Here is a 22526-nt window from a genome sequence, read left to right on the forward strand (position 1 = left end):
GAAACGAAAAAGCAGTGTCCCCTCTCTCGCCACCACCCTCTCGGTCCTGCGCGTAGGGTGGCGGCGGGGTCGTGGGGCCCGCCGGCCTCCCCTCCTCCTTTGCATTTCTTCCCAGCGCTTCCTCCCAAGGGACCTCTGATACCCGCTGGCCAGGGACCCCCAGCGCCCCGCGAGGAACCCTCTCCCCCTTCGCCAGGCCCGACTGCCTCCTGAAGGTTACGCGACGCAGCGTTGGGGCGCGGCGGAGCGCCGGGGGCGCCCGCCCTCGCCGCCGCCCACCCTAGTGCCTGCCGCGGCGCGGCGCGCCGGGCCAGCCCGGCTGCCGGCTGCTGCCACCGCAATCCCGGCTCCTAAATCAGCGCGGGGAGGCGCCCCTTCCCCCACCCTGCTCCCCGGGCTCCCCGGGCCGCGATTGGCTGCGCGGGTGCCCCCCAACCCTGGGCCCTCGGCTTCAGCTGCCACGCCATTGGCTGCGGGCCTCCGCCAGCCTTTACATAAGCCCGGGCGCGCTCGAGTGGAGTTGTATAAAGCGAGCGCGAGGCGTCGGGGCGGGAGGCTCGAGGCCAGCCCGGGACCGGGGCTGGGAGCTGCAAGGCGGCAGCGGCGCCGGCGGCGGCGGCAAAGGCGGCAGCGAGCGCCCGCGCTCCGACGCCCCCAGGCGGAGGGGCTGAGAGAGCCCGAGGATGACTCCCTGCGCTGACCCCGGCGTGAGTACCCACTCCCGGAGCCCCCACCCCCTCAGGCGGAGAAAGTTTCGCCAGCTCTACGCGCGGGTTCCCATCCGCTCTCGGGGGTGGCTGGAATGCCGCTGGGAACCTGGCAAGACCGAGATCGCGAAGGCGGTGGTTTTGCTCCCAACTTGCCAAGAGGCGCTGGACTCTTGGCGCGCAGAGCCTCCCCCGCTGGCCGGGGTCTAGGAGGTGGGAGCCGGGGTGTAGGGGCGACAGACTGCAGCTGGCAGAGAAGGTGTCGGGGCGCACTGGAGGTCAGGTGTTTGGGGAGGGGGCACGGGGACTGGGAGGGGGCGGAGCAGGTGAGGAAGGCTGTGCAAGGGGTATCCGGAGTCACCCAGCCAGCCAGGCTCAGCTTCGGCCGGGCCGGGGAGGCTACTGGTCTTAGCTCAGTGTCTACGCTTGGGGAGGGGTCATCGGAGCTGGACAAGAGCCCCTGGGACTGGCTCTCCCTCCCCGGGGAAGCCGAGCTCTTTCCTCTGCACAGCGCTGGGTGGCAGAGAGCTCTAGGAGCGAGCCCCGCGCGCGGCGTAGCTGCCAGCCGCCTTTTGCTGGACCGAGGTGTGGTCTCGGTTTCAGGCTGTCTCAGGCAAGCCTGCTTCAGACATTCCAGAGGAACCGGGCGAACCCCTCGACACTGTAGAAGCCCACAGAGGTTCTGATGGAGCCGTAGGCCGGGCTTGGGGGCATGCCCAGCAATGCAGCGCGCTTCTTTGCAGTACATTAGTTGGGAGCCTGGTTAGTCCCGCTTCTGCAGAAACCAACTCAAGAATCCAAAGTCATCCCAGCCTGAATTCGAGCCTCCCTAGGGGTGGGGGTGGGGGCTTCTTCTGTGTATGACTAATGTTTCTTGTTGCTTTTGCTAGTGGGTTCATCTAGTATGCCTTCTGTGTGTCCCAGGAGGTGATTGAGTTCTCCAGGCAGGACACATTCCTGAGTCGCACTTGAGGTACCTTCTGGGATGGTGCAGGAGTTCCCAAGTGAAGCCAGGTGGAAAAGAAGCAAGGGGGTGCCAGGAGTAGGGGACTGTTCCTGTGGTGCTGTCTTGAGTGCTGGGAGAACTCATGTGGGAAGAGAAAAAGCTGGATTGCAGATTTGGGACCCTGATAACTTGGGGCAGGAAATACCCAGGACTGAATTAGAGCTAATTCAGGCAGTCATATCATACCTCACTCTCAGCCATGGGAAAGGAGAAGTGGAGGATGGAAGAGTGGGAACATGGCGGTTGTTCTGATATGGTCCTTGAGGAATGTTTTCTCTCTTTCTGACTTTATTAAGAACATCCTTCTGACAGTGAGCCCTAAAAGTCTTTTAAAGGGAGTTTAGGGTCTTGGTGCTGGTATACAGGACCACAATTAGAATAGTCCAGTTTCCAGTTGGTCCTAAAGGACTCTGGAGAAGGTCCAAGGTAGGTGGTGGTTACCTGCTCTATAGATGCATGGTTGGGGCTGTATCCTTCACCTTACGCCATCTCTGAACATAGGGCTGAGTTCAAACTCCAGTGATAGCTGCCTCCACCTGGAAATCTTTTATGGGGGCTGGAAATTCATTCACAAACCCCAGCTCCAACCTCTGCCTGCCTGAAGTCAACATTTTTCTGCTGCATTTCCCAAGACCTTCTCTCCAGTGGGGATTTGTGTAATGAAATACCTGTTTGTTGCTCTTTCTTCCTTTTTTCTCCATCTGGGCTGCACCTGGTGTTCTGAACTCTTGAGTTTATTCCTTTACACCTTGATGTTTGCCTTGGGCTTCCTATGGCTGCACAGGGGTATCTCTGTAAATGTGTGGACCAATGGCCTGTTTAATCCTAAGAAGTGAAACATAGACTCTTATAGGGAGAGGGACACCAGCCAAGGAAATAGTTCTATTAAACATCTTATTACAGCCAGTGTTGGTTCTCAAGCTTCCTTGCTGCCTGCCCAGTTGGTGGGAGCTTAAAGGTGAAGCAAGTTTCCTGGTGTCCAGTAGGGGGCACCAAGTGTACCTAGCTCAAGACTACTGACTTTCTCACTTCTTGCCCTTCACTGGCCATGGAAGTTAATGCTTTAAGCAAACTCAGACCTGAGCCCTCAACCAGTGGCCATTGACACAATTAGAGCCATTCCACCACATGCTCTCTGGACTTCAGGTGGTCCTGTGACCTCAAGTGCAATGGGACAGGTGCGTGCTCACACTACATTGCAAGGAGACAAAGCTGGTATGAAGCTCCACCCGCTCTCTGAGATCATTCCTTTGTACTTGACACTGGTGTGTTCTTTGAACTCCTTTTCCTTGAGGACTCACAGAACCCAAGAATATCAGCTAGAAGAAGGGAGCCTTGGGAATTGTCTAGTGCAGCCTCATCCTATCCCCAAAATTCACGCATGCACTTAATTTGCCAATGACAAAGTGAAGCCCAGTAAAGGCAAGTATCTTGCCCAAGGTCACATGATTGTTCAGTGGAAAAGTTGGGACTAGGTCCTAGGATTTTTGATTCTTTATGTGTAGCTTTTTCCACTCCAGTGACCCGTTTCCTCTTTAGTGTGAAGATGAGCATATGTTCTCTCTACCATCAGCACTGGTAATTATTGACTGACCAGACTTTGGTAAATTAATAGCTCTATTAAATTTAGGGGAATTTCCTTTAAATCTATATCCAGAATGAGGAGATAAAGATTCTGGGAATGCATATGCACTGGTCATGGAAATCTCTAAGTATTGTTTCCCTTTCCTTCACTATCTTATCTCATGACTCCAAGTGGGCTGCTAGGCAAAAGCCATGCAACTCCAGCTTTCTATTCATGAACTTAGGAACCAGAAGTACCCAGGTCCTCACCATGGTCTTGGAATCCAGGCCTGGTGCTCTTCCTTTCCTCGCTAAGACATGCTGGAGTGGAGCCTCTCTGTCCTAGCTTCACACCCTCCTGGTGGGACCTCTCAAACTCAGATCGTGGATGAATTGGACAGTTTCCAAAGAGCATCTGCCAATTCCCCCATCCTTGCTGCTCCCAGTTCAAGGTCAGAGTGCTAGGATGTCCTATTTTTGCAAAATCCTCTTATTCAAGCTTCTTAGGTGACCTGGAAGATACTACCATTTCCATTGCCCTTTCTTCCATTCTGTGAGTCTCACTGCGCAAGGCCCTGGGAAGCGGATTTGCTGAGTGACACATGGGCTGCTCGCTCTGTTTCCCTCTCCTCATCTAGTTTCTTTGTATGCTGTATGGACTTCTTCAGGGTTCCCTCAGGGCCTTAGCAGACTTGGTGGCCTAACCTCAGGAGGAGCCCACTGTTGCCATGCCAGAATTCTGAGAGTAAAAATTTTCTGCTATCCCTAAGACTCACCCAAGGGATGCCTGTTGCCAGGGAAGATGCTTGAGGATGCTCTCCTCCCTCAGGCTCCCAGACAAGAGGGTCTTCATCGGCAGGAGAGGAGGGAGGTGAGGCAAATGTGGCCCTTTACTTAAGTGGAATTCTGAGAGCTATGCTTGAGACCCTGGCCCGCTCCCTGCGTTCGCTGGGGAAGTGGTTCTAGTTCTGGGTAGAGCCAGAGGAATATAACTGCATATGATATAGGTATAGCGCAAACTTTCTGGATGTTTGTTTAATGAGGCAGGGTACAGAGTTTGAGAATGGCATTAGATGCTGAGCAAACAAGAAGTTGTCCCTTTCATGAGCCTCACTAGGTGGTTGACCTGCTCTCACTATTAATAGTGAAGACAGAACCTTAGAACCTGACTCACCAGTTACTGGCTTAGAGACCTTGAACTTGACCCCTGCCTGCCTCAGTTTTCTCCTCAGCTATGTGGTGAAGCTGGCGACCCTGTGATGAGGGGTGGGTAGCAAAGACCAGGGGAGATGATCTCTCGTGTGCCTGTGCCCTTGGGAAGCTGTGAAGAGGTATTCAGCTGGAAGGGGAGATTATTGCTGGATCACTGGGAACCACACAGAGTCCTCTTTTCCCCTGCAAGCGAGGCCAAGTGTCCAGGTTTGCACATCTGCCTCTGCTCACAGCGACATCTAGGCTGACGGACAAGGCCTTCTTGGCAGGGCTCCCTCCTAGCCTTCCTCCCTCTCCCATCTCAGGGTTTTCACTTTGGGGTTCTGCCATGCTTGGGGGGAAAAGAAATTTTACAGGTCCCAGGATAATTCTGAATGTGATGGAGGGCCCTGAGCTATTGATTCCTAAGGAAGGATCTTTCTGCTGGGAGAAGCCTTCCTCAGAGCCCAGTGATTTAAGAGTGCTGACAAATTTGTGCTCACCGAGCCTCCTGCAGGCTGCAGATACAGACTTCTAGGCCAGCCTGGACTCTGCGAGGAACGTCTGGAGAGCCCGAGTAGCTGCTTAGGGTACACAAACCCGTGAACTCTCCTTAGGAAAAAGTATAAAGTCAATTGGCTCATTATCACACCAAACGCACCCTGGACCACTTAGGACATTTAAGAAATGAGAAATAGCAAAAAGAAAAAAAAAGTGAGCGATTGTGTTCAAAAAGTGTGTAGAAAGGTGTGACGGGGTTGGAGGAGAGGACCAGAAGACCTTTTTTTCCCACCGGATCAGTCATGATCTTGACCTTCTTAAAGTCCTTGGGCAGTGACTAGAGAGGTTACTTGGCCTCTACCCACCAGACATTTGGCAATATCTGGAGATATATATATAGTTGTAGTTGGACACAATATTTTTATTTTGTTTTTATTTATTTTTATGTGGTGCTGAGGATCGAATCCAGTGCCTCACACGTGCGAGGCAAGCGCTCTACCATGGAGCCACAACTTTTTTTTTAATTGTTCCAACTGGAGTAAGGGGTGCCACAAGCATCTAGTGAGTAGAGGCCAGGGATGTTGCTAAACATGCAACAACATGAAGGAAAGCCCCCCCCCCGCCCCTGCAAATGTCATCTGGCTCCAAATATCCATAGTGACAAGGTTGAGAACCCTTGGACTGGAGAAGCAGCCTCACAGCTCATTAGAAGGTGGGAGAGTGTTCTCATCTAGTTCTCCTGTTTCACAGCTGAGGACACTGAGATCCAGAGAGGAGAAAGGACCAGCCAGGATTACAGAGCAAGCAAGTGCAGAGCTGACCTGAAACTCAGATCTGCTCTCCTGGACTGACTGACTTACCAACACTCCCCACCAGGTTATTGCAACGATTAAATATGAACTGTGAAAATGCTTGGAAAATTAGAGACTATTGTTAATATTGCTATTATTATGAATTTGGGAGTTTGGAAAGTTCTATTTCTGGCTTTGCCACTGACTCATTGTATCATATTGGACAAAAATCATTCCCCCATCCCCATTACTGTGTGTGTGTGTGTGTGTGTGTGTGTGTGTGTGTGTGTGTGAGAGAGAGAGAGAGAGAGAGAGAGAGAGAGAGAGAGATGGGGAGTGGTCTTCGAAAAAGATAAGTATATCACAATCCTTATCTTTAAAGTCCAAAGATTTGCCCTTCATAAACGCTAGACACTTAAAAAGAGAAAAAGATGAAATTTTTCCTTGAAAGAAATCATGTTGACTTCATAAGAAGCAAAGCGTTTCCTTCTTGGAAAAATTCCAGTCCCCTGGCCCTGTGAGTTGGTTCCAGCCCAGGAAATCTGATCAACATCCGGAGGAGAAACTGATAGCTCCACAGATGACAAGTGACTGGATTTGTCCCCACTCCCTCCAGGAAGGAGAGATGGTGACTTCCCCACTACCCTTTCCTACTCGGCCCTCCTGGCACTGGGAGATTCTGCAGGGAACTTCAATGAGGGATGGTAAGGCGTGTCATTAATTAGTAAAACCTTGTTTACTTAACAGACATATTCTTAAAGATCTCTTCCAAGGGACATTTTGACATATTACTTTAATTAGCTACAGAAGAATCGAGAGTGCAGAGAGTGTAAAATGACCCTTGCTGTTGTTTCCAGTTACTCTTATCTTTGTTTGCACCCGACAAGTAGAGTGACAAGGTCACAGAATCACTGCTGAGCTCAGGGACTGTCCCTGTGACCAGAGGAGGGATGACTGCAGGGACCTCTTCCCTCCCGATGCCAGTCTCCACCTACCCGAGCGGAGCGCGGCCACCATGGGGGAGATTTCTGCATTGGCCTCGCAGCCTCCTTTAATGTCTGTCTGAAAAGAAGCATCCAGTGTTGCAAAATCCTGATAGGCTCTCAGGAGGGAGACAGGCCTGGGAACCCACATTTTTCCTCCTGGGTGGGCATCATTGGTGGTTTTTGCAGAAGGCTTAAAGCTGGTCTTGTCTCCTTGTACCCAGGGATGGAGGTAGGAAGTCACTTGGGGTTCCCTCAGAAAACTAAGGTTGCTTCCCTCCCTACCCCAGTGAAGCAGGGGGACCTTAGTGCCTCGATCCTTGCTTTGGATGCTCTGCAGATCCCTTAGCCTCTCGAGGTCTGTCCCTGTAATTAGAGGAGTTGGGGGACAGGCTCTTTCCATCGCCACAGGCTCTTGTTCTAAGTGAAGCCGTGTTTGCTTTCACCCTGGTCTCTAAGAACAGCCTCTGTCTTGGAAACCATTACCACATACCTTTCATCTAAGAAGCTATGGAGGGCTTTTGCAGGTAGGAAAATCAGAGTCCTCAAGAAGGAAAAAACACTGGCTTGTCACTGGTGTGGGGAGGCACTGTGTCATTTGTTCTTAGCTACAGATTCAGCACCCATCATGGCACTTGGCTATGAAAGGGCTCAACAGGTGCTCTCTGCATGAACAAATCAATAAGGGAATGCAGGTGGCCATTCTGGGATAGGGGTGGCCTTTGGTTTCTAAGTGGCTCTCCACACTGGCCTGGGTCAGTGAGGCCTGCTTCCCTGTAGTTTCTTTCCTGAGCCAACATCTGGCACCAAGGCCACGTGAACTTCAGCACCCCCCTGATCAAGCAGGGCCCGAGGCCACGTGCAGGGCCCACCCACCATGTGATGGCCTGTCCTGAACCTGAGGCAAGGCCGGGGGTCTCTTTCTCTTCACCATCCCCAGCTGCTTCTCAGGCCCTTTCTCTTCCCCCACCCCCCAGCTCCTTCAAGGGAGCGCCATGTAGCTTTTTCCTTGGAGCTGGTGGAATAGATGGAAATTTGGATTTCCACCGAAGACAAACTAGGGAGTGAATCATTGCTTCACAGAAAGATTCCCAGGAGATGCTTTTAAATAGCAAGGTCCACTAATGCATTTTAAATGATTTAGGGAGAAAAACCTGACCCATAGACTCTCAGGCCTGGAAAAGAACTTTGGAGGTCATCCAGTGGCCTGCCCCGCCCCTGCCCACTCTGTTCAAATCCCCTCTGGGACACTCTCACTCACTGCTCAGAAACACAGCCTAGCTGGCCTGCAAGCTGCTGCCCAAAGCTAAAATGCCCTTTGGAAAATGCAAGTCTGATCATGTCTCTGTCTGACTTCAAAACCTCTCACGCGGTGTGACTCCAGGCTCCTTCCCTTGGCATGGCAGGCTCTACAGGGCCCAACTGCAGCCTCTACACAAAGCTCCATCTCCCCCTCTCCCTGTCCCTATTTTCTCCTACCCCCTGTCTGGGAAACTGCATTCCAGCAGCACCAGCTGCATTCGCAGCATGCACCAAGCTGTCTCACATCCTTGCCTTTGATCCATAGGTCTCAGCTACCTGGAATCCCAATTCACCTGCTCTGGAGAGCCTTTCCACCCACCTGACTCGTTAATCCCTCCGTCCCACAGGCTGCAACCCGGACTTTGTACCTGTTGCTTTGCTGGACTTATCCCAGTGTGTGGTGCACAGTGTCAGCCTGCTGAGTGAGGCCAGGGCCCATGCCTGGCCAGCAGGCATCTTCTGCACGTTTGAAGAAGGTGTTTACTGAGGGGGCCCTGCATTTGGAAAGCAGTGTTTAAGGAGTCAAAGAACTCCACTGGGGTTCCTAGACAAATTAGTAACAGAAGCAAAGCCTATTCTTCAAAGTCCTACAGTCTGGAGCCTTCTGCTCAGCATCTGACAGATCCTGCTGGAAGGGGAGCACCTGCATGCCCCAGCTCCATCTCCCGAGATGCATTTGTTCCGTCAGCAAACATTTATTACTAGTAGTAATGGTGTGATTATTGTTTCCATTATCTACACGGCTAGGCTTTCTCTCTGGCCAGCACTGGGCTCAGAAGTTAACACCCATTAATCCCACTTCATTCCCAGAGCAAACCTACAAGCCTTCCTTCCCATTTTACAGAGCAGGATGGCCGAGCACTTAACCATACCCACCAGGAACCTACTAGACCCTGCACATAAGCCTAGGAGACTCCAGGCGTCCTCTCATTTTCAGAAACAAAATTTCATTAGCTCAGTGGTCTCTGCAGTGCCCTTTAGCCTGGGTCCCCCTGGGCTTTCTTCTGCCTTTTTCTGGAAAGGGACCAAATCTCCTCTCTGAGAGCTGCTGCAGCTTCTCTCTAGATAGAGGGAAGGCAGAGGAAGCCTCGTGTTTTCTTGGTGCTGGGGAAGATGTGTAGGACATGGCTCCTTCTGGGTGGGAATGGGGTGCTGAGATATGGAGCTTCTCCCAGGCTGGCAGGTCAGGGACGGTGGAGAAACAGAACTGAGGTGTCAGAGCATATGCTCCGCAGGGCAGGACTTCATCTTGTTCTCAGTGGCCTAGTGCCCAGGACAGTGCCTGACTTGAAGTTTGCACATAAGATATCCCTAGCAAGTGGGCGTGAGCACACGACAGCTCAGCATCCTCCCTCACTGGGGCCATGGTAGTGACCTCTTGCTGTCCTCTGTGTCCAGCCCAGCCCCCTCATGGCCTCCTGCACAGGTTCTCCTCTTTGGCCTGCTCTTTTTGTGGTGGTGCCCGGGATGGAACCCAGGGCCTTGCCTATGCTGGGGATCTCTAGTTCCCGCTCAGCCCTACCATGTTCTTTCCACCACACCACCAGAGCCATCTCGTGCCCCCACCGCCTCCACAGTCTCCAACCTCCTTAGCTCACTCCTTCCCACCAGTTGTCTTACCTGAGCCCTGCACAGCCACTCAACCCTCCACGAACCGGCCTCCCCTCCACAAACCGGCCTCCCCTCCATGAACCAGCCTCCCCTCCATGAACCAGCCTCCCCTCCATGAACCAGCCTCCCCTCCATGCAGTGCTGTCTCTTTGGCCTGGAGCGCTTCTCCACTGTGTCTCTGTGGCCAGCTCACCATTGCCTCTGTCTCTCATCTCTCCAGCTTCCCCAGGCAGAAATGCTTGCTCTTTCAATGGCACTCCATTCTCACTTGGTTTAAGACGAGTTTGGTGAGGGAGCTGTTGAGTGCAGTGCCTATAAATATAAATTCTGAAGCTTATTGGCTTAGATAAAAATTCTGGGTTTACTGAGTACCAGCTTTGTGACCCCGGGCAAGTTACTTGACTTCTCTGTGCCCTAGCATCCTTATCTGTAAGGACCCTCGAAAGGTTACTATGTAGATTAAATGACTCATCCATGTGAAGGTTTAGAGTAGTGCCTGGCACATGGTCAGTGGTAGGTAATTGCCGTTATTATGGCTGTCCATTCCTCGTACAGGACTGGCTATGTGAAACTGCAGCTCTGTGCCTCTCTGTTGGCCTTGCCTCTAGACCCCACAAATTAGGCTGAGGAGCCACATATTGAGCTCTGAGACTTAGAAAGTGGGTGAGATGAAATAAGGAAGGGTTGCTCTTGTGCAGGGGAAGGGTCAAGGGAACAGATCCCAGCCGCAGGACGGGAAAACTGGGCAGCCTTCTGACGTCATAAAGGACGACTGGCTCCACAACCCATGGTAGTGAGGAACAAAGACCAAGAGCGGAGTCTGACTCTAGCTTTCCAGTGGGCGGCCGAGTTGAGGTGTGAATAAGCATTCCAATTTCCTATTCAAACTCAGGACCACCGGGGTGGGAGAGGCAGGGCTCAGGCAGATGGAGAGGAAATGCCACCCTTGTCACGGATGCAGCTGTTTGGGGACTGTCAGCTTGCTGATCCCTGCACCTGCACCTGCCCACCCACTCCCTCGTGTGTGGGAGCAGGGCCCCTGCCTGGTCAAGCTCAGCATGTGGCAGGGTGGCCTCTGCAGGGCACGTCCTGGAAGGCTCCTAGTGCTCTGTGGCCAGTCTGATGAGGTGGGGGTGGGGGGGTCTAGTCCAGGATTCTCAATCTCCAACTGTTGGCATTTGGGGTTGGAGGGTTCTTTGTTGTGGGGCTGTCCTGTGCACTGTGGGAAGCTCAGCAGCATCCCTGACTCTACCTACTGCTTGCCGGTAACACCCCCTTCCCTGGTCTGATGACCCACCATGTCTCCAAAGGTTGATAAATGTCCCTCCGTGAAGGGGAACAAAATCACCCTGGTGGAGACCATCCGCTCTAGTCCCGAGGAGGGGGCTGCAGAGGGAATGGAGGCGTGGGGAGTGAGTGCTCCCTGCCAGCTCCTCACCCAGCAGCGGGCTCTGGAAATAGGCAGTCTTGGAGGGCAACTGGGGTCACAGCTGGGTCCCCTGACTTTTGCAGGCATCTGCCGTCTGTCTGCATTGCTCTTCTTTCCCGCCTGCTCCAGCCTCAATTGCCCTCCTTGGCATCCTTCAAAGGCCAGCTTCAGCACCCGCCATCGGGAAGGCCCTTATCAGCTCCTCCCACCAGATCACTTGGGTCTCTCTGAGATCCCATCTTGAATACCTTTCTCCCCTTGACCCCAGCACCCAGCTCAAGGCCAGGTTTATTGTAGGTCTGTGGGAAGCGTGGCTGTGGTGAATGAGCCAGGCGGAGCTGTCAGCTCTTCACCCGTGTGGCTTTAGATCCATTAGTTCTTCTGTGGGTCTCTGTGTGGACCTGGTGGCCCGGCCGGTGCAGGGTGGAGGGTTCCGTGGTTGCCTTCTCCCCGTGTCCCAGCTCTCTGACAAGAGTCTGGAAGGGGTCTGCGTTACTCTGCTTGCTATCAACATCTGAAGCCTTCCAGCTTCTTGCTTTTGTGAGTGCTTGGGGTGTGTCCTTGCTCCTTGGATAATTGCAAAAGAACTGCTTGCCCTGGAAATTGCCCTGGAAGCCTCTGCTGTAAGCTGCCTGACCCCACAGTGGAGAATCCAGGTTGCTTGGTTACCAGTTTTCAGACCCAATTCAGGAAAGTCCCGAGGCCACAGAAAACTGAGTTTGGCTGCATGTGACCCTGAGCCAATGTATGAAGACTCTCCACCCTTCACTATGGGAGATGAGCCTCGAGGCTGCCTCCCACCAGGCTCCCTGCCAGGCCTTCATTGGGACTCACTTAACCCCTGGGCAGGCCACATGGAGACCCAGGAGATCAGAAAGGTGGAACAACCCACCAAGGTCACTGGCTGGTTTGCGGTGGGCTTGAACTTCAAATTCAGGTCGCTGACTCTAGGCTTTGGGCTCTCTTCATCTTGCTGAGGATTGTTCAAAAAGTTTGCTTATGGAGCGTTTTAAAGAAATTATTACGATGAAGCAATTCTTCTCACAGCCTGAACCACAAGTTCCACCACCTCTGGCCCTTATGAAGACCAGTCTCTTCCCCCTTTTCCCCTGCCTGTGCGAGAAGCACACGTTCCTTACCGAGGCACCATGTGCTCTGACCCTGTGCCCCTCTGCCCAAGCTCCGCCTTTGCTGCTTAGTCTCGCCTTCTCTGGGCTGCTCTGACCCTGGACAGCCATCCATGGCCCCCACACAGGGCATCACACCTGCTCCACTGCCTGTTGGCAGGGCTCTGCAAGGCACAGACCAGGTTTCATTCAGCTTTACATCCTAGTCTTCACTGCATCTCTAACAGATAGTGCATAGAGTACTACACACTGTGTGCCAGAGAACCATAGCTATGTACTAGAGTACTGGTGCTGTGTACTAGCACATGCTATATACCGTGTAATACTCGGCATATTATTTAGGTGCTACTCCCGCCAATGAGTACCACTGATAGTACTCTACCATGTAGGTGCTTGATGCACAGCATTCAAGAAAACAGAAATGCTCAGTTCAACCCATTTTTCCTTTCTATTTTTAACTTTCCTACCTGCTCTCCCAAAGGATTCAGATGTTCACAGTGGTGTGACAGGAGGCTTCCCGAGCCAGCCATATCAAATGCGAGGTCACTCCGGGCACCCGTTGCCCTTCTGCTTCAGGCAGTATCCACTTGCTGTGCTTTCTTCCCCAAACTTCATATCCCCTGCTTCTGTTGACACTCTGGCTAAATAGATTTTCTTCAAATACTTCAACAAGCCGATGATGAATTTTAGTAGCAAAAACATTTTTCACTTCGAATCAGATTGCAGCTTGCACTCCCATGGGGGCGGACCACGAGTCTGGGGCAGTGCTTCTCAATCCGACTGCCCATTTACATCATCTGGGAAGCTTCTAAAAAGATACAGCGCTCAAACCCCACCCTAGACCAATTAAATTACACTCGGGGAGAGGGGCGCAGGCAGCAGCTTATTTCTCAGTGCTCCCCGGGTGATTCTGTTGAGTAGCTGGGGTTGGGAGCCAACCTGTCAAGACCCTGGCTCCTGAAAGTGAGGTCTGCAGACAGCGACCCGAGCATCTCATGACAGTGTGTTAGGCATTCCGATCAACTGAACCTGAACTTGCATTTGAACAAGATCCTCAGGTGATTGTCAAGCACATTTCCGTTTGAGAAGCGTGGATTTAGAGAAAGAAGTTTCTAGACACCTGTGATGAATTGCAAATAGTTTCTGCTGATTTATATTATTATTTGGACTCCTTCCTTCTTTCCTTACTTCAACAAATAGTAATAGGGCGCTTCCTTTGGCGGTTTCTGGGAACACATTGGCATGTGTCTCTGTCTTGGCCTACAAATTCCTGCTCATATCCCATTTTCTCTGGGCCCCTCTTTTCGATGACACCTATCTCTGGTCTCCTTGGGCTGACCCCCTCCAGTTTCAACTCCTCCCCTCTTCTCACCTCTTCACAAAACCTAGAACCAGAATCCATTTGTCCTTCCGAATCCATGGTGGTAATTTGACCTTGAACTAAAGACAGCTACTACTTTGAGGGTTCCAAGACCTGAGTCTGGGGGGCCCTGGGGATTGCATTGCTTAGTGACTGATTTCAATTCCTTAGTTCTAGAAGCAGAGCAGAAGGTTCTTGAGCCAATCTTGTACCTTCACTGTAGCACACAGCCTGGTTTCATGACTTTGGGAGCTGTGGTAAAGAATCTCACTACTCAATGTATGGTTTATGGATCAGCATCACCTACACCACCTGGGAGCTTGCTAGAAATACAGAATCTTGGGCTCTGCAGCCGAGTTATTGTATCAGAATCTGCATTTTAACAAGAACCACTAGGAGATTCATGCACACGTTCAAGTTTGAGGAACCTGAAGCACTGGTATAGAATAGTGTTTCTGAAATTTTGCAACCTATTAGAATCACATGGGAAATTTTAAAAATCCAAGCCCAGACTGCATCTCAAGCCAATTAAGTCCTAGGATCTTGGGATGAGATGCAGGCATCTCATCTTTGATTGTGGTGAAATATACAAAACGTAAAATTTGCCATTTCCTCAGGTTTAAGTGAACAGGTCAGTCGCATTAAGCACATTCACACTGTTGTGCAGCCACTGGTACCATCTGTTGTCAGAGCTTTTCATCATCCCAAACGGAAACCCTGTACTCACTAAACACTAATTCTACTTTCTCCCTTTTCTCCAGCTCTTGGAAACTACATTCTATTTTCTGCCCATAAATTTGATTACTCTAGGTACCCCACAGAAGTAAAATTAAACAACATTTGTCTTTTTGTGTCTAGCTTACTTCACTAGTACAAGGTCAAGATTCATCCACATCACATTCCTTTTTTAAGGCTAAATAGTATTCCATTGTATGTACATGCCATATTTTGTTTATCCTCTTAGCCATCCAAGGACACTTGGGTCACTTGCACCTTTTGGCTGTTGTGAATAATGCTGCCCTGAACGTGGGTGTACAAATATCTCTTAAGCCATCTTTTCTCAATGGTTTTGAGTATTTACTCAGAAGAGGAATTGCGAAAGCATATGGTAATTCTATTTTGAAATTTTTGAGGAACCACCATACTCTTTTCCACAGCAGCTGGGTCGTTTTATATTCCTACCAACATTTTCGTCAACATTGGTTTTTTTTTTTCTTTTTTTAATCACAACCGTTTTAATGGGTGTGAAACGACATGTCACTGCGGTTTTGTTGGTATTCACTATGTAGTTAGATTTTCTTACTGGCTATTTGTATGTCTTTGGGAAGACGTCTATTCAAGTCCTTAGCCCATTTTGAATCAAATAGTTTCATTTTCTGTTGTGTCTTAGGAATTTTTTTAGTTATATAGTCTGGATATTAATATCTAATCAGATTTATGATTTGCAAATATCTTCCCCCAATTCTATAGGTTGTCTTTTCATTCTTTTGCTATGTCCCTGATGCCCAAAAGTTTTTAATTTTGACGTAGCCTATTTTATCTACTTTTTCTTTCACTGACTGTGCTTTGGAGGTCTTATCCAAGGAATCATTGTCAGGCGTGAGAATTTTTTAAAAACTCCCCAAGTGAATCTGATGTACAGCCAAGACTGAGCAATGTTTTCCTCATTTGAATGTGCATTCAGTTCACCTAACATCCTATTAAAATGCATATTCTGGTCTGTTAAGTCTGGGGTGGGGCCCAAGATTCTGCATTCTGACAGACTCCGGTGCTGATTCTCTAGTGCCTGGATCATTCCGGGTAGCCAGGGTGTGGAGGAGCATTTTGATGATTTCCTCCATCTGAGTCCTGAGATGAGAGGTTGATACTTATCAACTGTCTCCTAAACTTCCTCATCAGGACTGTTTCCTTATCCACCATCAAGATAGCACACCCCTTACCAGCTAACTTTCCACTAGTAAGTACCAAGGAGCCCCGGTGGGTACATGGGCCGACTTTGGCCTGTCAGGAGAGTAAAATGTAAAGGACACATTCCCCCTGCCCCGCTTGCCAGGGGGGAGGCCCCCCACTGGTTCTGCCTTCTGAGTGAATTCAGGATCCACATTCATGCTGGTTGTTTCTCTCTAGCCTTGGAGCTTTGGAGGGAACCACTGTAGGACCCTCCTGGAAAGCTATTTTATTCAAACATGTTTAATATGCTGAGAAAAGAAAACCGTGCAGATTGGTTTGAAGATTACAGAAGAAGCTGTGTGTGTGTCGGGGGCAGGGGTTGCTGAAGGTCTTTTTCCCAAAGAAAATCCTTTAAACCATCACAGAATTTTAGAACCAGGAAGGACCTTTCGAGATCTCCAAGCCTTCATTTTGGAGGAGAAACCTGGGACCCAAATGGTTGTGTTGTTCAAGATCACTAAGAAAAAGAGAGGTTGACCTAGAGGTGCCCTGTTTCTTTTTCATCTTGCTTTTAGTTATTTATCTGGAAATGAGTAACACAGTATAGTTTTTTTCCTCCCCAATTAGCTCCTTTCATTAAAAGCTTAACTTTTCAGAGAACAGATAGAAAGCAAGAGACTGGATCACAGTTCTTGCCCCTCACAGTCTTCATTAGAAAATTTCTAACAGTCAGGCTTGTATTACTTGAACAGGACCCAATGCCTGGTGGCACTGACCCAAATGATAGTAGGTATGATGCTTCCAAGGAACTAACTTGCTTCTGGAAGGCACACCCAATGCCACTTTCTTCTTCCACACTCATTGCAGATGTTGTAAGCTGATAACTCTTCCAAGCTGATAACTCTTCCCAGCTGCTGCCAGTCTCTTGGGTTTGGTTCTCAAGTTGAAACTCATTTGCTGTCCCTTCAATAGAAGTCATACCTTGAAAAGTCCGGTGACTCAAACCCATGCTACATTTCATCACGTCTTTACACAGGTTATTAAACACTCTTTATCTTCCCCCCACCCCAACCACTCATTATCCAATTATGAGTTTCCTTTATCCAATCAAACTGCCTGCCAAGTCCTACAACTCTTATGGTGATGCATTTGCCTTTCGTGACTAGACAGTCCAGTAGAAGCTGCTGTCTTATTCAGAAGTCTCTGTTCTTTGAAATGAACTCAGATCTGATAGTGCAACTCCCAACATGCACCCGATGAACATGCCACAAGACCTCCATCCCCTGAAGGCTCACCAGCAGTTTCTGCCGTGCACTTGGAGCCCCGCCCCAGGTCTGTCTCCGGCCTCTCCTCCAGCAGGGCACCAGGGAGGCTTCCGATCTTGGCTCTGAAGGCAGCGCCTGGGCCTTTCATTTTTGTCTCTGGGCCTTTGACCTGGAGCAAGCTCATTTGCTGGCAGGAGCGTCTGTCTCCATGTAGGGAAACAGTCTTCAGATCTTCCTTGCTCTTCCCTCATTAAGACATTAGTCTCAGCCAACCTTGTTCTCAGCCTCCAGACGCACTGTCGAACCAGCAGCAAAAGTCCCATCAGGAAGAGGTTTGCTGCCTTCCGAAGGCGGGAAGATACACTTTGCCTGGCAGGACTGGGCCTGCACAGACTCTGTGAGATGTCCCAGCAAGCTTTTGGAACACTCTGAGGTCTAATTCTACGCCTGCGGGCAGAGTCTCAGGGCGGCGCCATCTGGAGCATTCCAAGTGCCTCCCTTGCTCAGGCTCAGAGAGGGTGGAGTCCTTCCACCTCCCTGGCCATTCTCATCTGTCTCCTGGGTGAGTGCCACCGGCTCCCATGGCCCCAGGCTGCTTGGCAACACCCTGAGTTATGTTAGAGATATAATAATGAATTATACAATGCATTATACATAATTAATTTATAATAAAACACGCACGCAATGGTTTAATTTCTCCAAGTGAATGATGTGCTACCCGCCAGACCTTGCTGGAATGCATCCCCTGACTGGCTGCTTCTTGGTCTGGAGGCCAGCTGCCTTTAGGAGGGATCTTGGCTCGGGGAACTTGCAAGTCACAGATTCCCCTCAGGCTACTTTTGGAGTACGTCCCAACATCCCACAGGAAGACAGCCCACTGCCTCTGCTGTTCTAGGCCTGGATGCTCATGGGGGCCTTAGCCTCACCTCTGCACTCTTTGAGAGTGGTTATTTTCTGCATTTTTTTTTCAATATTTCTCCCAGAATGTGGAAGATGCCTGTGTATATTTCCTTTCTTCCTTCCTCAAATACATACTGGGTGCCTACTGTGTACCCTGCCCTTGGCTTGGTGTCCTTCAGTGAATGAAACACACAAAGTTCCTTGCTCAAGTGGCACTTATATTGTAGCAGAGGAAGATAGTAAATAAGTTTAATGAGTAAGTAAATTATATTGTGTGTTTTACGGTGATAGGCGCCATGGAAAGAGAAAGCAGATCAGGACAAGGTGCTCCACAGTGATGGGGCAGGTTGCAATGTAGAGAAAGGTCTGTAAAGGCTTGTGGAATAGTGTGGCATGAGAGGGGAGAAGGCACTTCTTATTGTGTGTGTGTGTGTGTGTGTGTTGTGTGGTGCAAGGGATTGAATCCAGGGCCTCACACATGCTAGGCAGGAGCCCTATCACTAAGCTATATCCGCAACAGAGAAAGGCACTTCTGGGCTGACCTGGGATTGGGTTTCCCTGGGATACTTCAGCTTCAGGATCTTCCAGTAATGTTCATGACTTTTGGTTTCAGGTGTCCAGGATGTTACTGTTCCCGCTACTGCTGTGGTTTCTGCCCCCCACTGAGGGGTCCCAGAGGGCTGAACCCATGTTCACTGCAGTCACCAACTCAGTTCTACCCCCTGACTATGACAGCAACCCCACTCAGCTCAACTATGGTGTGGCCGTCACTGATGTGGACCACGATGGGGACTTCGAGATTGTTGTGGCGGGGTAAGTGCCTCCCACCCAAGGTGTGACAGATATATTAGCTGGTTTTTGCTGTGATATGGTTGTGTTACAAATAACTCCAAAACCCAGTGACTTGTGACAACACACATTCTCAGTCATCGCCCTGTGATCCTCCACAGCTCAGCCACAGCCTGGCTGGGTTGGTCTGGGTGGGGGTTGCTGTGGCTTTGCCTTTTGCCACAGCAGGAAGTTGGGAAGGACGGCAGTGTGGATGGAGGCTGTTTGATGCAAGGGTTTTCTGGGGCTTCAAGACTCTTCCCACTATATTTATGGCTCATACAGGAATTACCTGCTTCCCAGGGGGGCTGTAGGAGATATACATAGGAGGGGCTTAAAGATGGCAGCCAGGTATGAGGAGATGCTCAGCCTGCTTTGCACTATGTAATTTGCATAAAACTGAGAAAACGGTTGCTCATTTCAAAGAGGAGAAGATGGAAATCAAGAGGTGTTGTTAAATCTCCTTTCACCATGCCTTGGGGTCCACTGCTCTCTTCTCTCAAGAAAAAGCAACCTTATATTATAAGAAACACGTAGACTTGGAGTTCAAATAGCTTGAGAGAGAGCCCTAGGTGTACAACTTTCTAGTTGTATGATCTTGAGTCAGTGCCTTATTCACTGATTCAAATGCATGTTCTATAAAAACTGGGGGGAGGTAGCTGTAATGACCTGTCCTGAAATTTCAAAAGCCTATTGCACATGACAGTGCATTGTCAATTCTGCCAATCCCCATTGGTAATTATTATTTATCGAACACTACTATGTGTCAGGTCCTGTCCATCATCTTATTTTGCATGCATTGTTTTATTCCATCGTCCTGACAACACTGTCATCCCCATTTAGAGAAGAGGAAATTGAGGTTCAGAGGTAGTAAGCAGCTTGCTCTCTTGTTAAGTAAATAAATAGTAAGTGGGACGAGTCAGGTCTTGAACCTTAAGGCTGCCTAAATCTTGAGGTATCAAGCTGCACTGTACCAAGCTTAGTTATCACTTCAAAAATCAGTCAATCAATAAAAACACTACAGGGGCCTCTCGGCCTCATTCTGGGAGGTCTGAGTTTTATGGAGGGACTGAACAAAGTACCAGCAGGTAACATTATTTGTAGCAGTTGCAGGTAACAGTAAAAAGCATGACCTTGGAAATGGAAGACCTGGTTTTATTTTTTTTAAATCTTATTTATTTATTTAAGTACTAGGAATTGAACCCGGAGGTACTCTACTACTGAGCTACATCCCCAGCCCTTTTTAAATTTTATTTTGAGACAGGGCCTCACTGAGTTGCTGAGGCTGGCCTCAAACTTGTGGTCTTCCTGCTTCACCCTCTCAAGTTGCTGGGATTTAGTAATAACTTGCAAAACCCTGCCCTGCGGAAGACCCAGTTTTAATTTTAACCACACTTAACCCAATAGTTGTGAATTCATTTAACTCCACAGACCCACTTTGTTCATGTATAAGAGGAGCATATTGAAATCTACCTACATACCTCACAGGGCAATCACAAGGATCAGTAGTGATAATGGAGAGGACAGATACTTTATAAAGTGTATTTCTTATTTTACTATCCATTTCTTCTATACGGTGAAGAGGAGCAGTGCTAGATTGTAGACCTAAGAAGTGTGCCATCCTATAGAACTCCCCATGAAGACCTAACCATTCTCCATTGGGACCACCCCGCTTGGTGTCCATTAGCCACATATTGCCGTTAACCACTTGAAATATGGCTCTTGCGATCAAAGAGCTGAATTATTAATCTGATTTAATTTTAGTTAAATAGCCACATTTAGATTGGACAGTTCAGTTCTGGTTTTCCAGATGGAAAAACTAAAAAGCAGATTGTGACAGGAAAAGAGGAACTAGGAATGATGATGGTAGCGACCCTTTTCACCCGAGGTGAGCTGAGCAGAGTTGTGGGCTGCGCAGTTGTCCTGTGCTCTGCCCTGTGACTGCCCGATCACTCAATCAAGGAGAAGCTCTCCTGGCCAAGTCCGTGCCCAGCCAGACTTCCAAAGCCATGTTCAACCATGCCAAAGTCTCCAGTTAAAGGACTTTGATGTCCTTCTGAAATGTTCTCGTGGGCCCTGTCTCCTGCGGTGTGACCTCAGCCTCCCCCTGGTAGACCCTGGGGACAGAAGACAGAGAACAGCAGGCAATCAACCATCCCTCTCCTCCCACGCATGCCCACCCCCAGCCCCCAGCTACTACTCTGAACATGCCGTCCTTTCATCCTGGTTGATGGTAGGACCTTGTATTCCCATAAATTAATATGGAAAAAACAAGACCTTAGATGTGAACAGGCCTCCTCACCCTCGTTGCCTTTCCTCTGGAACACCTGGAAGGAGCTACAGGGCCCAGCACGTGACAAGTCTCTCACTGTCTCCACAGGCATCTCTGATTTCAATAACTTGTGTCCACCCATGCCACGAAGCCAGCTCTGGTTCACACAACCTGGTGCTCCCTCTCCCCAGCCACGTCAGGAGACCTGAGCATTTTTCCTGCTCAGTTGCTCACTTTTCTCCAGGGGCTGCAGAGGGAGGTGCAGAAAAGGCCTGGAGAGCTGAACTTGCCCCCTACAGAAGAGCAATAGCCTCTGGAAGCTGACTTGTCTCATTTCCTCACCATCCTGCCCCTTTCCCTGGCATCTCTCTGGCTGCACCACCCTCCTCATGATTCATCTTTCAGCTGCAAAGAACCGATCTATCAGAGAAGGTCTTGTCCCCAGGCTGGTCCTGGCCTAGGTCTCTTGGAGAAGAAGCAGAACCATTTGACCACAGAATTTTTAGTGTCTCCTTGTCCTTTCCAGGTCAAAGATGATGTGCTATTCACACTCCCCCACCCTGAAACCATTTGCTGAGGTCAGTCTCAGAGCAAACGTGACTTCAAGTGTGGGTCTCCGTCAGGGGCTTGCTCCCACATTTCCTGCAGTTTCTTTCTTTCCAAGCACTGGGCGTGGGTTTCATCTTCCTCTTCAATGAAGTCCTTTTCTCTTCCTCTTCCAAGGCACTCAAGACATTTGCTTTTGTGTCCTCTGAGGCTGAGAAGCTAGATCATCATTTGTACTGAACTTAGAGTAGATACCTAACCCTTGTCTAGCTTGCTGCTTCCTGTGGGTCCTGTGGGACTTTGGAGTAGTCCTCTGGGAATAAGAACCGGATCAAGCAGTACTTGATTGTGGGTGAGACCTGGAGAAAGACCCCTGTCTTTTCTCCCAGGGAAGGGCTTGTGACAGGCAGCCTCTGTCTGAGGAAGCTTGAGCTGCTGGCTGTTATTCTGAAAGATGGCATTCGTTGCTCGTCCTCGGCAAAGGATAAGAGTTACGCGGAGGACAGGATGGCGGAATCAGGCAGCCTCCCAGCCCCAGGTCAGGGTTTCTTTGTGGCTGTTGTGAAGCATTGTGAATTCTCAGAGCATCAGACAGACACGTTCTAATTTAAGTACCAAAATACATTCCAAAGGCAAATATAACTTTTTATTATCTCCAGCTTAGGATGATTTGTCACTGTCTCCTCCTTGGGGCTGGATAACCAAGAGTTGACTCTACAGACATATTTAAATCAGGACCTTGGGAGGTCATTTGTCCCACCCCCTTGCCTTCCAATAAGGCCACACCTAAAGTATTAGGAAGCTCCATTTACAGGGAGCCATCCAAGGAAATGTGTGCAATCATTTTGCAATCCAGCTCAATAGTTACTTATGTCAAAAACTGATTTGACTCATCCGAATCCCTCATATTAGAGCTTAATCGGCCATTTCTTTTAGCTTTTGTTTTGCTATTGCCTTTGAAGATAAAAACCAAGTGGTCACCATCCTTTCAAATAATGACAGCTAGGATCGCTGCCCTGCCTTTCAGCCCACATGGACTCCTTGGCAACATTTCCGATTTTGACTCTCATTCTTGTTTCTTTCACCCTACACCCATATTTAACCCTGTGTCTTTCTCTGATTGTAGATTCTGTTTAAGAATCATGTAGCAGGAGTTGAAATTTTTTTAAAAAAATTGAATTTGAATGCCTTTCTCTGGAGCACCTGCTGTCTTGCTCATGACAGGCCCACCTTCTATTATCTTATGGATCTTTC

The 22526-nt window shown here is 49.6% G+C and overlaps 1 protein-coding gene across 8 annotated transcripts in view; it reads left to right on the top strand.

The window, feature by feature from the left end:
* Window positions 1–515: 515 nt before the first annotated feature.
* The window catches only part of Crtac1 (cartilage acidic protein 1), a 155349-nt gene continuing 133338 nt past the window's right edge, over window positions 516–22526 (top strand). For 3 of the 8 annotated variants that reach the window (XM_078030302.1, XM_021733197.3, XM_021733199.3), the window contains exons 1-2: window positions 516–707; window positions 18240–18439. In XM_078030302.1, the coding sequence (XP_077886428.1) occupies window positions 684–707; window positions 18240–18439 (224 nt within the window). In that variant the 5' untranslated portion in view covers window positions 516–683. Of the gene's footprint in view, window positions 708–5718; window positions 5845–18239; window positions 18440–22526 lie in introns of all 8 variants that reach the window. The other 5 variants (XM_078030387.1, XM_021733196.3, XM_021733200.3 and 2 more) reach the window with 3 other exon arrangements.

Source organism: Ictidomys tridecemlineatus, chromosome 1, assembly GCF_052094955.1.
Source record: "Ictidomys tridecemlineatus isolate mIctTri1 chromosome 1, mIctTri1.hap1, whole genome shotgun sequence".
Lineage (NCBI taxonomy): Eukaryota > Metazoa > Chordata > Mammalia > Rodentia > Sciuridae > Ictidomys > Ictidomys tridecemlineatus.